The sequence below is a fragment of the Atheta coriaria genome, unplaced genomic scaffold (genome assembly GCF_025399875.1).
Source record: "Atheta coriaria isolate IRGN ID8LTWV9N9 unplaced genomic scaffold, Caltech_Dcor_3.1 hic_scaffold_16_pilon, whole genome shotgun sequence".
Lineage (NCBI taxonomy): Eukaryota > Metazoa > Arthropoda > Insecta > Coleoptera > Staphylinidae > Dalotia > Dalotia coriaria.
In genome coordinates this window covers 1,159,298-1,172,460 of record NW_027045458.1, presented here as the reverse complement: position 1 = coordinate 1,172,460, position 13,163 = coordinate 1,159,298, and the positions used below count along the sequence as shown (strand labels likewise).

The following is a 13,163-nucleotide window of genomic DNA, read 5'->3' as shown; positions in this document are numbered from 1 at the left end:
CTGTTGTATTCTAAAGCTTTTTCTTAACTTAATAAAAACCAAATTCTAAGGTTCTGTTTTCTTGCTTAAATACGCGATTATAGATGATAAACTTCTTTCTTCGACGATAGATGTCATGATTATAAATATTTGCACTTTTTTCTTTGTCAAAACCAAATTTCAATTAATTTTTTTCAATTATTATCTTTTTTCTATTCTTTAGTCAACCCTTTTAAATCAATACCAAAAGCTTAAAATTTAATGAAAATTAAGCTCAAAAACCAAACTTGTTTTTTCTAAATTTAATTAAAATATAAATTAATTTCCTCAACTGCATTTACATATTCTGAAAAGTGTCGCTTTGTTTTTAAATTAATATTTTAATTAAAAACTGAGCAATCCATCTTGTGGCAAACAAAGCATTTTAATAACAAAATTTAAAACACTGTTAGTTTTTAGATTTCCAACTTACGATTTCCACGTTTAATTTATTTTTTCCTCCCAATCTCCCATGCATGCTTTGAACAGGCTGACATGACGTGATGCGTGCGTATTCAACAGATTCAACATGTTTGCATGTATATCGTCAGCTGTCAATCAAGCTTTGCACTTGCAGCTACGTATAATCTACAAAAACAAAATGTATCAATACGATTTAGTTCATTTTAGCAATGTTTAATCTAAATATAAACGCATTCACAAAAACACACAATTTCCTTTGTTTTCAGCGCCATCTGGTGTAAAATAGTTTCAACTAGATTATACTTTTGACATCCGACACTTTTATAAGTTTTTTTCATAATAACTTCCACTTAATGATGTTAATCATGAGTGCAAATATGCAAATTGTTTACAATCTTACAATTAATCGCCGTCCGCGTGCGAGTCGTTTGTGTATTATTTATATTGTGCTTGCCCTGGATGATATTTCGCGATAGCACGTCGTGCTCGTTTGACATTTCGCTCAGAGAGACTGACCGCGACCTTTACCTCATTTTTCTCGCTGGTTCTCCAGCCCAAACATTTCGGGCACATCTGCATCCTGCATAACTTCCATCGCAAATAATTCAATTTATATAATGTTAACACATAAATTTCCAGCTTAAAAAAAAGTAAAATATTATTTATCGATGTTTGATGTTCGTTGTATTAGCACAAGTGGATATAAAGTGTAGTACAGTACTTTTGGCCTTTTCGGCTTTAATTAATTGGCACGCGCGGTGGAATCGACGCGCTCGAGCGGAAATGGCAATTCGGCCGGCAGCGCGGAAAACGCGCAGGCACCGCTGTGATAACTCATTATTTCTGATTATGTTCGACCATCACAATCGATAGATGCGCACGGTATTAAATTCGTGCGGGTATTAAATTGCTTCAAATTGCATCGAAACGATGTATGCACTACTAAAATGGCTACAAACGCCATCTAGCGTTAAAATCTCAAATTTTATAGCAATTTGTATCTCTTGTTGACTTTAATTAACTAATAACCATTTTGCAGTGGAAGGTCGCCTTGGGAATTTTGTAGAAAATCAAATCGCGATATTAAATTGCGATATTATTCATAATGCGCGCAACAAAAACGAAATACGAAATTTCCAAGCGGGCGAAATGCTAATGGCGGGGTGATTTGTATTTGCTGGCTGGTTTTTTGCAGCGACCGACACGAATCGTGGGAATCGTATACACGATACACACGCTCTACATAATTTTCGAATTCGTTTCGTCTCGCTGCGCGTGTATTTTTGCAATTTTCGAAGCCAAAACGCATAAAACCAACGAGTTATATTAATGACAATCATTCGTGGTCAAAAAGTTGCATAACACAAACAAAATAATTTACCTAACCTCAAATAATAACTTTTTCAACAGAATTTTTGCTTGAAATTGAGTCTTTGATGTCCTACTCGTAATACAACTTGACGTATCACTTTCCCTTCGCATTTTAATGATTGATTAATGCCATTATTCAGTATTCGTTAGCCGTGGCGAACGGGAAAAAAAACCCGCCGCCGCTATGCCTTCAATATTAAACCAGTGAGACACGCATCGTGATCGAAGCTTTTCACCATTTTCTCTTTTCTTATCCTGGCCGACTGACGAGAGCACAGCTTGTAGCGTAACGCGCGCACTCGACCCCTGACCTTTTCGTTGTCGGAGTCGACGCGAGGGTTTGAGCTCCTCGGTCATAGCCATCCGGCTATAAACCCATCGGCGTGTGGATTCTATCGCTCGAGTTGAAGGTTTTCGCACAAAAGGAGGCGAACGCCGCAATCCTCCAGCTCCCCAGATGGAATCGTTTCCTCTTCGCGTACTCTACTCCTGTTTTTTTCGTCGTTGTGTGTCACTCGCGAATGAATCTATTGCGAAAACAATATGTTCATTCAACTGTTGAGTAATTTTTTTTTCTTATTTGAGTAAACTATTACGGTTTTAATTATTTTAATTACGTTTTACGTTTTGTACACAACTAAAACCAACACACGAACGCAAACGATGTGCACCTTATGTTCTCGTCGTCCTCCAAGGACTTCGGCGTAACTCGAACCTCATAGCTTCGTGTACCGAAGCGTTAAATTCGAAGCAATTTACTTAATTAACTCTATTTTTATGTGCGCGCCGCAAACCACTCTTGTCGCTGACGTCATTGATGACGTCACTGCGAAAACACATTTGAGGTTATGTTGGAGCATTTAAATGTGCGCGTTTTTTTTTGAGTTAGGTTTGAAGTGTTTTGCAAGACAATGGCGGATGGGATGAATAGGAAAGCGCACTCGACTGCTAAGCGCCGGAATAAGCGGACAGCAACAACGCGCGACGACTATGACTGCGACGGCGACGCTAATAACAAAAAGCGCGCGATGTGCGCTTTTCATTTGTTTCCGGGATGTATCCGCCCGCGGCGCAACGGCAGCGCACAAAGTGGTTAAACGTATAAAACGAAGGCTTAATGCGACAGGCGATGGACAGCCGCGGGTATTATTTACCATCCGCACAAAAGTAAATCTTTAAATCATCATTTTTCATAAAATTTAGAAATATTAAGTGACAGTAATTGTGCATTGCTTGTGGAGTGTGTAAAGTGATATTTTATACACGGTAATTATATTTTTGAGGTTATTTGAAAGTCAAACTATAAATTTTGACACTTATATATAAAAAACAAAGACGTGTTAGTTACAACATTTATAACTCAAGAATGGCTGAACAAATTTTGATTGTTATTGATTTTTTGAATTTGTCTTTGTCCAACATAGCAGAATATCTATTAAAATATAAAAAATTATGACTTAAAAGTTGTTAAATTAGGAATCAAAATTGGTATGGAGATATAAACATAGTTATAGTTAAATAATTGAATCAGAGATGGCGTTAAAGTGCATTATTAGCATTTCTAATTTCTTTCTAATTTCTAAAGTAAAATAAAATCTACGTAGAAAAAACGAGGGCAAAAACTAGTTTTTATTATTAGTTGTTAAAAAATTGTGTTTTAAGCACAAAAATAATAAAAGCACCATTTTTGACGTTAAAATTAGGTAATAAATTAGTTTAATATCTTTTTTTCTGTTTTGTGCAAGTTGTTAAACTTAATTAACTCCGTTTTGTTTGCAATTAAGCAAATGCCGTGCACGTTATGCCAATCGTACCTTACGATCGACATGCACATTACATTTTCCTATTTTGCACTTCTATTATCCTGTCAAACACAACTTTTACCTGTAAAACTAGCATAAATATTTATAATATAGCTTTTATTTAAAACAAGTTTAGGCCGTGACCTCATCGTCGTAATTTTAAGTAAAAATGTAAATAATTGGACATCTTTGATTCGAAATTTTATTTTATTACAATGGGAAATGCATATAATGCACTTAAGCGCCATCTAGGATTTAATTATTTAGTCATAAATATGATTGAATCTCTATATCAGCTTTCATCCCTTATTTAACACTCTTTAAATTATAATTTTTAATATTTTAACAGTTATTCTAATCGGGGTTGAGATGTATCCAACATATTATAGATTATCAAAATCTGATCACCCGTTCCTGAGTTATAAATGCTGTAACTAACACGATTTTAAATCTTTACATATCCGCATTGCGATAGTAAATGTAAATTCAGATCGCAATCAATCGTGATCCTTTTGTCAATTCTCCGCAAACTTTCGTCCGTACATAATTCTTTCTTCGTAGTATTTTTTTAGTTCGGTGCCAGCAGTTTGTTAGAATTTATGAAGGCGCACTCCGCGGCGAAATCGGCAAACGGACTTGGCACCCGTTTGGCAGGTGACCACCCCGCATAAATGATGTTTTTGTTTTCGCCTAAAAACCCTCCGCGCAATGAGTTATACGATGCGAAAGAAAAACCCAAAGAGGCGCCGAATAATAACGACGCGAAATACTGCTTCAGGGTTGGCCCTCTGCCATCCAAGCGAGAAAAGGAAAAAAAAACATGTCGTTATAATCCACTCCACACATATATACAGACCGACTGCAGTCAAGACACAGGAATCAAAAGAAAGAAATTAATCTTGAGTCTCTCTTGGAGGTTAAACGCGAGTAATTAATGTTAGCACAGTTTGTTTGATGCATCAAGCACCACCAACTTGGTTTGTTTTACATATTTTAACATGTGAGCCTTAGTTTTTAACTGATTGCGTGTTGGGTGATTTAGCGATGTACAAGATGGCGGCGTGTCAGCGTTGAGACATGTGCATGCATAGCACACATTAGATAACCAACTTTTTTCTTTTCTAATTTTGTTTAAAATGAATTTCTTTTAAGTAATTTACATAGAAGTAAAATATAAAAATAGCTGGGTGCTAATATTTCACGCGGATGAAATTTGAGAAGTGTGTAAACAGGACAGGATGGCAATGTTGCTGTACATGAATTACTAATCGCGCGTTGAATAATGAATGCGTGTGTGCGACATTGTGCTGCGCCTTCACGAATGGAGACGTTCCGTTCGATGATATGGATTTTCGTGTGCGTTCGACGCGCAGCGCGCACGTCGGCAACATGATAGAAAATTAATTACCTTTGCGTTTTATCGATCGCTGGACTTTCCTAGAAAGTCGAGAAAACGTATCGAGACGAGAAAATTGGAAACGGTGAATATTGTATACCTATGCATAATACCGTATGCAATCAAGTATACACACAACTGTCAAATAACAGTTTTTACGTGTGTGTTTAGGTTATGATACAAACACATGTTTGAATTAATAGTGTAGTTAATTGTGTTGAGTGTGTTTGAAACATCAGAGGTTGCAACTTGGAGCATCCGGCACATCCGGAATGTTCCTGCTCTCCACGCGTCTGTTGTGTGTCCCGTGCGAGGGAGATTGCCTATCGCTCCCTACCTCCTGTCGTGATGCGACACGATAGTGCTACCCATGCGATGTCATTTCGTGCCTATGGCTAATGTTGCTTTGTTAGTCGAGTTAGCGTGCGTTGAGATACTTGATAAGGATGAGAGAGTGCCACTTGCTGGAACACTTGAGTAAAACCAGATGTTGACGTGATGATTCCGTACTGTTGCAGATCAGGATGACACAAAGAAGTGGCGGCGAAGGTAGCGGCGGATGAGGGCTTGGGAGACCTACCGGCACGGCTAGCAGCGACGCGCACGCGCACCACCCGCAGCAGCATCAGCAGATGGTGGGCGATCGCGACGGCGATGGACTGGCCGTGCGGTGGGACGACTCAGCGGCGGGCGGCGGGGGCGGCGAGGGGGGAATGTACCCGACCTCCTCGCCGCCACCGCCGCCCGCGCTTCCGCTGCCGATGCAGCGTCCGTACTCGCGTTCGATGTCCTCGCTGCCACCGGAGCCGTTCATGATCATGCGCTCCAAGGCCGTCAATCGGCGCGTGTGCATTAACGTCGGCGGCGTGCGCCACGAGGTCCTCTGGCGCACGCTCGACCGTCTTCCGCATACCCGTCTCGGGCGCCTGCGCGACTGCAACACGCACGAGACGCTCAGCGAGTTGTGCGACGACTACTCGCTCATCGACAACGAGTACTTCTTCGACCGCCACCCGAAATCGTTCAGCTCCATCCTGAACTTCTACCGCACCGGAAAACTCCATTTAGTCGACGAGATGTGCGTGCTGGCGTTTTCCGACGACCTTGAGTATTGGGGTGTTGATGAGCTGTACCTCGAATCATGCTGCCAGCACAAGTACCACCAGCGTAAGGAACACGTACACGAGGAAATGCGAAAGGAAGCCGAATCGCTCCGACAGCGCGACGAAGAGGAATTCGGCGAGGATAAATGCTCGCAGTACCAAAAATGGCTGTGGGACACACTGGAAAAACCCACAACGTCCATCACGGCGCGGGTGAGTACCCCGCCACAGGCCAGACTTATCTATACCTATACTATACCTTTGTTATAATACATTTGTGTTCAAGTCGATAGCGATATAGAAATTCTTTAAGCCTAGGGTAGTAGTAAGTAACTGAAACGAGAAAAAAGATACAGAAACATAATAGAGCACGATTAAAATTTTCCGACCCGAATCATCATTTGAAACGAGCTAGCTTTGCATGACATGGAATACCAAATCAGAACAAAAGCTATATATATATATATACACAAATACCAAAAAATAATCTTTTTACTACTTAACTAACAACACAATAATTTTTATATAAATGTTTATCACAACGTATGTGTGCGTGTGAATGTGGTGTGATGCTAACATGATTTAAACCAAGAATTAAACCAAACCTGCGAAGACTGTTCTAGATCCGCTCTATCGACGGCCGAAGGACGCTTGCTGAATATTTCTCTTCTATCTCTCTGTTTCTCTCTTTGGCTGTGTCTCTGATTTCAATCGTTCGATGTCGTCTCTTTGACCAATCGCTGAAAATAATTTACTAATAATCATATTTTGTACATGTTGGTGGCAGACGCAATGGGCATAACGCAATAACCAGACCGCGCAATCGCGAACCTCCTTAGCCAAATTTAGATGTGCCATTCATAATCGAGCCTTCTAATCGCTACATGTGTCGTCGCGCTTTTACTTAGTCCAGTTTGCTTGGTTTGGCATACTTACCATAGATGGGGTTTGCGTTCGCTATGTCTTAGAATTTTTTGGGAGAGGGGAGAATGCCTCTGCGCGCCCGCCCAGCTCCCCACTCTCTTTCCGAAAAAGTGGTGGGGGTGACGCGGGCGGCGTGGGCGTGGCGTTTTGTTATAAATTTACGTTCTGAATATCATTTGGACGCGCAGATAGCCGATTAGCGTAGACTGGTTGCGAGTGGCACGAGGGGTTCGAGCTATTGTACATTGCTTCCTATTTCAATACCTGAATGTTGCTAAGTTGCTAATGATGATGAGATGAAATCTTAATGAATATTTTATATACATACATATATATATGAATATGTATAGCCAGTGCGATCACGAACGGACGGGACATGTGACCGAAACTCGCACTCTCTAATTGATGTGTTGATGTTGTTGCTCTTATTCTCTGTCTCACTTTGAGAACGTATTTGAAAAGTTCACACGATACACGAAGATGATGTCACTGATAACACACGGAGCTCTTTTTCTTCCACTCATTATGTTCACGTTTTGTTTTTGTGTTTTGTTGGTTTTGTTTTTGATTCAACGCTGTGTATTTCCGCTTTGTTACCAGCTGAACGCAATGCCTCACCACCACCTCATCCGTCCGTTTCCGGTTATAACCTGTAATCAGTGGTGCCAACCTATTAGATTTTTGTCCCCAAATATTAAATATTTTTAATTTTGTAATGAAAAATGCTCATATTGCATTTTAACGCCATCTAAGATTCATTTATTTAGGTATAACTATGATAGAATTGCTATACCAGTTAAAATTCCTTGTTTAACACCCTTTAAATTAGAATTTTTGCTATTCTGGGCTGAAACAAACCCAAAAAGCTAAAGATCATCAAAATCTGTGCAGCCGTTCTTGAGTTATACGTGTTGTAACTAACAACTTTGTTTTAAATTTAACAATTAATAATTATGACCCTCTTTCTCCTAAAATCTATTAGTTTCAGAACTAAAATTCCTAAGTTGGCATCACTGCGTATAACTAGTGATGTTAGCGGTTATAAACCGTATAACCAGTGATGCCAACCTTGAAGTTGCTTGTTACTTCATTTAGGGACTAAATTTTTAAAGTTGGTATCACTGCCTATAACTAATGTGTTCCGTTATAACCTATAACTACCAGTGATGCCAACCTAAACAATATTAGTCCCCAAATATCTTTCACAAATTTCCTAGTTCTTGAATTTGGGGATAAAAATTCCCACGGTTGGCATCATTGTCTGTAACTAGTGTTTTGGTGCTCTTGGTAGGTAGTTAGTAGTTGATTAGTAGCCCCTCCCATGCCCGGATCCGTCCCGTTTGAGATGCCCAGTGGCAGTTCCACACGAGTACACGTAGCGTGTCCGTCCCGCGCTGAGATGATGACTGAGCAAGCAACATGAGGGCATTTGGAATGGCGGGAGGATGTAGTGTGTCGTTGTTGTCGCAGGTGATCGCCATCATATCCATCTTGTTCATAATCCTGTCGACGATCGCGCTCACGCTCAACACGATCCCGAGCATGCAGATGTTGGACGAGGCGGGCGCGCCCATGGACAACCCGCAGCTGGCGATGGTGGAGGTGGTGTGCATCACGTGGTTCTCGCTCGAGTACATCCTGCGCTTCGGCGCCTCGCCCAACAAGTGGAAGTTCTTCAAGGGCGGGCTGAACGTCATCGACCTGCTCGCCATCCTGCCGTACTTCGTCTCGCTGTTTCTGCTCGAGACGAATAAGAACGCCACCGATCAGTTCCAGGACGTGCGCCGCGTGGTGCAGGTGTTCCGCATCATGCGTATCCTGCGTATCCTCAAGCTGGCGCGCCACTCCACCGGCCTGCAGTCGCTCGGCTTCACGCTGCGCAACTCGTACAAGGAGCTCGGCCTGCTGATGCTCTTCCTCGCGATGGGCGTGCTCATCTTCTCCTCGCTGGCCTATTTTGCCGAAAAGGAAGAAAAAGATACGAAGTTTATCAGTATACCGGAGACCTTCTGGTGGGCGGGCATCACGATGACCACCGTCGGCTACGGTGACATTTATCCGACGACGCCGCTCGGGAAGGTCATAGGAAGTGTATGTTGTATTTGCGGTGTCTTGGTGATTGCGTTGCCCATTCCTATCATCGTTAACAATTTTGCCGAATTCTATAAGAACCAGATGCGCCGCGAGAAGGCCCTCAAGCGGCGCGAGGCGCTCGAGCGCGCCAAGCGCGAGGGCAGCATCGTCTCCTTCCACCATATCAATCTGCGCGACGCGTTCGCCAAGAGCATGGACCTCATCGACGTCATCGTCGACACAGGTACGTCGCAGGCGGGGCGCGCGGGGCGTGTCGACCGCCGGCAACACCCACACATACACGCATGGCGCGTCCACACGCCTCGCCCCTTGCGCTTGTTCGTTCGTTCGATGTTCGTTTGTGTTCGATGTGACGTGAATGGTGTGCGCGCGCGCTATCATCGCTCTCTCCACAGGCGAGGCCACCACCACCACACCCACTACACCAACTGCGACACGCCTACGCTGACCACACTCTATCTCACACACGTATACTCATTCCACCCACACACACACACACACCTCATTACGTTAGCTTAGCTCTTTAGTTCCGTGCCGATGCGAATGGAACCGCACAACAGGTAACACCCCACCTCCCTTAGCTAGCGCCGCCCACTCTTGCTCGCTTTGCATCTTTCTTGCGTTTCTCCGCATCTTTCTCAGAGGAAGAGTTTTAAGACGATTTGTCTTCTTCCCCAGGTGAAAAGAGTGCCCTGATCGGTGGAAATGAAGACAATCGCCGAAACTCGCCATAGCAAAAACCAAAAAAAAAAAATCAAATCAAAGATACGCACACTTTCTATCACTTTGCTCTTTTCTGTTTGTTCTCGTGTCGTGTTTGTTTCGAGCAATCAATGGACGCTAAACTCACTCACGATCGATGTGTAAAAAAACTTTTAATAATATTGTACATGAACACCACATGTATACGAGCTGGATGACAAATGAAAACATAAATCGAAAAAAAAAACCAACAACAGTGCTAAATATTTAATTTGTTTCTCGCCGCTTCTTTGCGTTTCACGTCAACTTTCCACAAATACAATTTTATATATATAAATATTCTACCATCACATACTTGGCATTCCTCGAAATTACGATTTATTTCAATAAAAAGGGGCGTGGCTGGTCGTTGAGCTTGGCCACGCCTCTTCGTTTGCAAGCTTTTATCGGAATGTGTGAACTTTGGACACGTACTTCACACGTTTCGGTTTGTTTATGATTTTGAACCAAATTGCTCGGCAAAGTTCATCGCTTTGAATATATATTTCTATTTATTTATTTAGACGATTGATTAAGAATCACGTGTACCTTCGATGGTAGCATGGTAGCAATATTTTTATTTACCAACTCGCTCTCACGTTTTTGTTTTGAAATTTTTTCATCTCTCTCTCTCTTTCTTTCTCTCTTCTCTCTGTGAATCGATTGAGTGTGGTGTTAGCTGACCGAAAAACGTGTGTCCTTCTCCTCTGATTCGCCCAGGCCACAACATACCGGGGATGGACGGGATTAGCGGTAGCGAGGGCGGCGACTATCAGCCGACGGCGACCGCCCAGCAGCCACTCCTCCAGCAGCAGCACGCGGCGACGGCGGCGCCGCCCCCACTCGCGCAATCAGGTCACGCCCATCAGCCGTTCAGCGATGTAGCGTTGCGCCATAGACGTAGCAACTCTTCCCAAGCACCCTGTCTTCCAATCAATGATGGACCTCCAGTTCCAGTGTCGCCCGTCGGCTCGCAGAAGGCGCTCAATCAGCACCAGCAGCAGCAGCAGGTGCAGCAACAGCACGACGACCACGAGCAGTAGGTGCACCAGCTGCAGCGCAGTTCCAACAGCAGCAGCAGCAACAGCAGGCGTACAACAACAACAACGACAACAGCAACAGTTGTATCAACAGCAATTGCAACAACAGCAACTGCAGCAACAGCAACTGCAGCAACGCCTGGTGGATCTTGCTCCGCCTGAGGAGCATCAGTTGCAGTTGTGTGCAATGGCGCCACTCGCACAGGGACGAAACAGTCCTCCTGCCCCCACTCCCAAAGGATACATATCTCCAGGGGTGAGTTTATTTTAATTAATTATTTTAAACATTTTAACACAGAAAAAATTGCATCAGTGGGATGATTTGATGTTTCGTATAATTTTTTATATAACATAACCTAAAATTGCACCAAAACAACCCAAAATTGTATATATTTTATTTTTATTTAATTGTTGAAAAATTAAATCTACCCACGTAATTAAAAGTGGTAATTACCTAAATTCGGTCCTGATTTTTGATTATTTTTGAATGGCGGTTGAATGCAACTAGTGTGCTACCCGATATTTCTGTTTCTTTCTGTTTTGGATCTGTCTCTGTCTCTGATGGGCTGTGTTAGGCGGACAGCAAAAATACCGACTCGAACAAGAATAATAAGGTCGACAAAATTGACGAGTTGCCTAGCGAATTCGAATGTTGCTTTTGCACCTCGAAGGTATCTACTCGTACATTATTATCCATCAGGCATTACCATCAATCGACAGCCATTTTGAAAATTTACCAACGTTTCAAATTCATATTTCATTCTCATTTTCATTTATCATGATCATTATCAATCGAATTAATCGATTTAAACGTGCAAATAATAATAATTTATGAAATTTTTAACGATTTCTGTTTAAATTATTGTTATTTGTGTGCAAATATAAATTTATGATGTACAAATTAATATTTTGTGAGCATGTTGGACGATGCGCATGATTTGACTTTTTGATTGTGTGATTTTTGTCTTGTGTTTTGTTGTGGTTGTTCCTAGAATTGTTGTTTGTATATTCTAGCTCTGTATGTGTATTGAGTAATGATTCTCTTGTGTGTGCGCTTGTTTTTTGTAAGCTGTAAGCTATTAATTGGACAATTCGGTGACTGTGAGACGCTATCTATACCAAACGACCAAAAATTTTAACTCCACGTGTTTTTTTTTTCTTTCGTTTCAAACACCAGAATACATTTTTTGTCACATACAAGTTAATAAACAATTCTATAAACAAATAAACAACAAATTTATCTTGTATAGGAGACAACACATGCAGAAAGTGACTTTTTAAGCATTTTGCAAGTGTTGCCAATGAGGTTTTCGCTGATCAGCTAATAATAAATATCAAAAAAATTGATTATAAGCAGTTTAGCAAATTGTGTATGTTAAATTGCATACGTTCAGCGTGTAATTGAGTTAAAGTATGGTTAAATAGCACTTTGTGCAATTAAAAAGTTAATTTTATGTTCAAATAATATTTCAGAATTTCTAAGCTGGTCGGCGAAAATCATTAAAAATTAATTTTTAATACCAAAAACTTCAAAAACAAAACATGTCCTAGGTTTATTATGATTATGATTTTTCTACTCTCGTTTGTTTTGTGTTAATCTCGGCTTTAAGTTTTAAGTGTCTAACAAATGTGCGCTAGTTATCTAACTGTCGTATCTCTATCTCTCGCTCTCTCGCGCTCCTTCTGTGTGTGGAGTGTCTCCCGGCCAGCTAACGAGCGGAGCTTTTTCGCAAACAGCTTAAACAGCGGGAGAGCGCGCGCTCATTGTGCCATTTTGTGCAAGATTCAAACTGTAATCATGAATGAACCGCCTACTCCGCCACCCTTGAAGCGCTGAGATCTGAGTCGAGTTGCGTTGTGATACATGTGCGTAACGCGGCGTCGAATTTGCAGGAATGCAAAGGACGCTGCCGAGGAGAGTGCATACCCCTGCGGCCGACCAAGCGCACGGCGGCCACGACCAATCACTAAATACCCGCGTGAATAAACTATACAAACAAACAAACAAGCCAAATATCGAGATGCCTCCTCTTCCATCACAATATTCACAAACATACACATCAATTAGCGATATATGCATCAGGTGAGTTTGAAATCTCCAAAATACTTACCCAACTACTCCACTAACCATCAAACCCCCGAGAATATCATTTTATTTCGTTTGTTTTTTTGGTCGTTTGTGGTTGATTTGTTTTGCTTCTCGGACATAACCTGCAATAACAAAAACAAACGAGCGACGCAAACAGTTAAC

At 41.7% G+C, this 13,163-nt stretch overlaps 1 protein-coding gene across 1 annotated transcript in view; it reads left to right on the top strand.

Annotated features, from left to right (window-relative positions):
- Window positions 1–13,163, top strand: part of LOC135802165 (uncharacterized) — a 32,305-nt gene that overhangs the window by 15,051 nt on the left and 4,091 nt on the right. Inside the window, exons 3-7 of the mRNA XM_065315696.1 lie at window positions 5,529–6,326; window positions 8,508–9,354; window positions 10,593–10,837; window positions 11,037–11,168; window positions 11,488–11,583. Coding sequence (XP_065171768.1) covers window positions 5,643–6,326; window positions 8,508–9,354; window positions 10,593–10,837; window positions 11,037–11,168; window positions 11,488–11,583 — 2,004 coding nt within the window. The 5' untranslated portion in view covers window positions 5,529–5,642. The remainder of the gene's footprint in view (window positions 1–5,528; window positions 6,327–8,507; window positions 9,355–10,592; window positions 10,838–11,036; window positions 11,169–11,487; window positions 11,584–13,163) is intronic.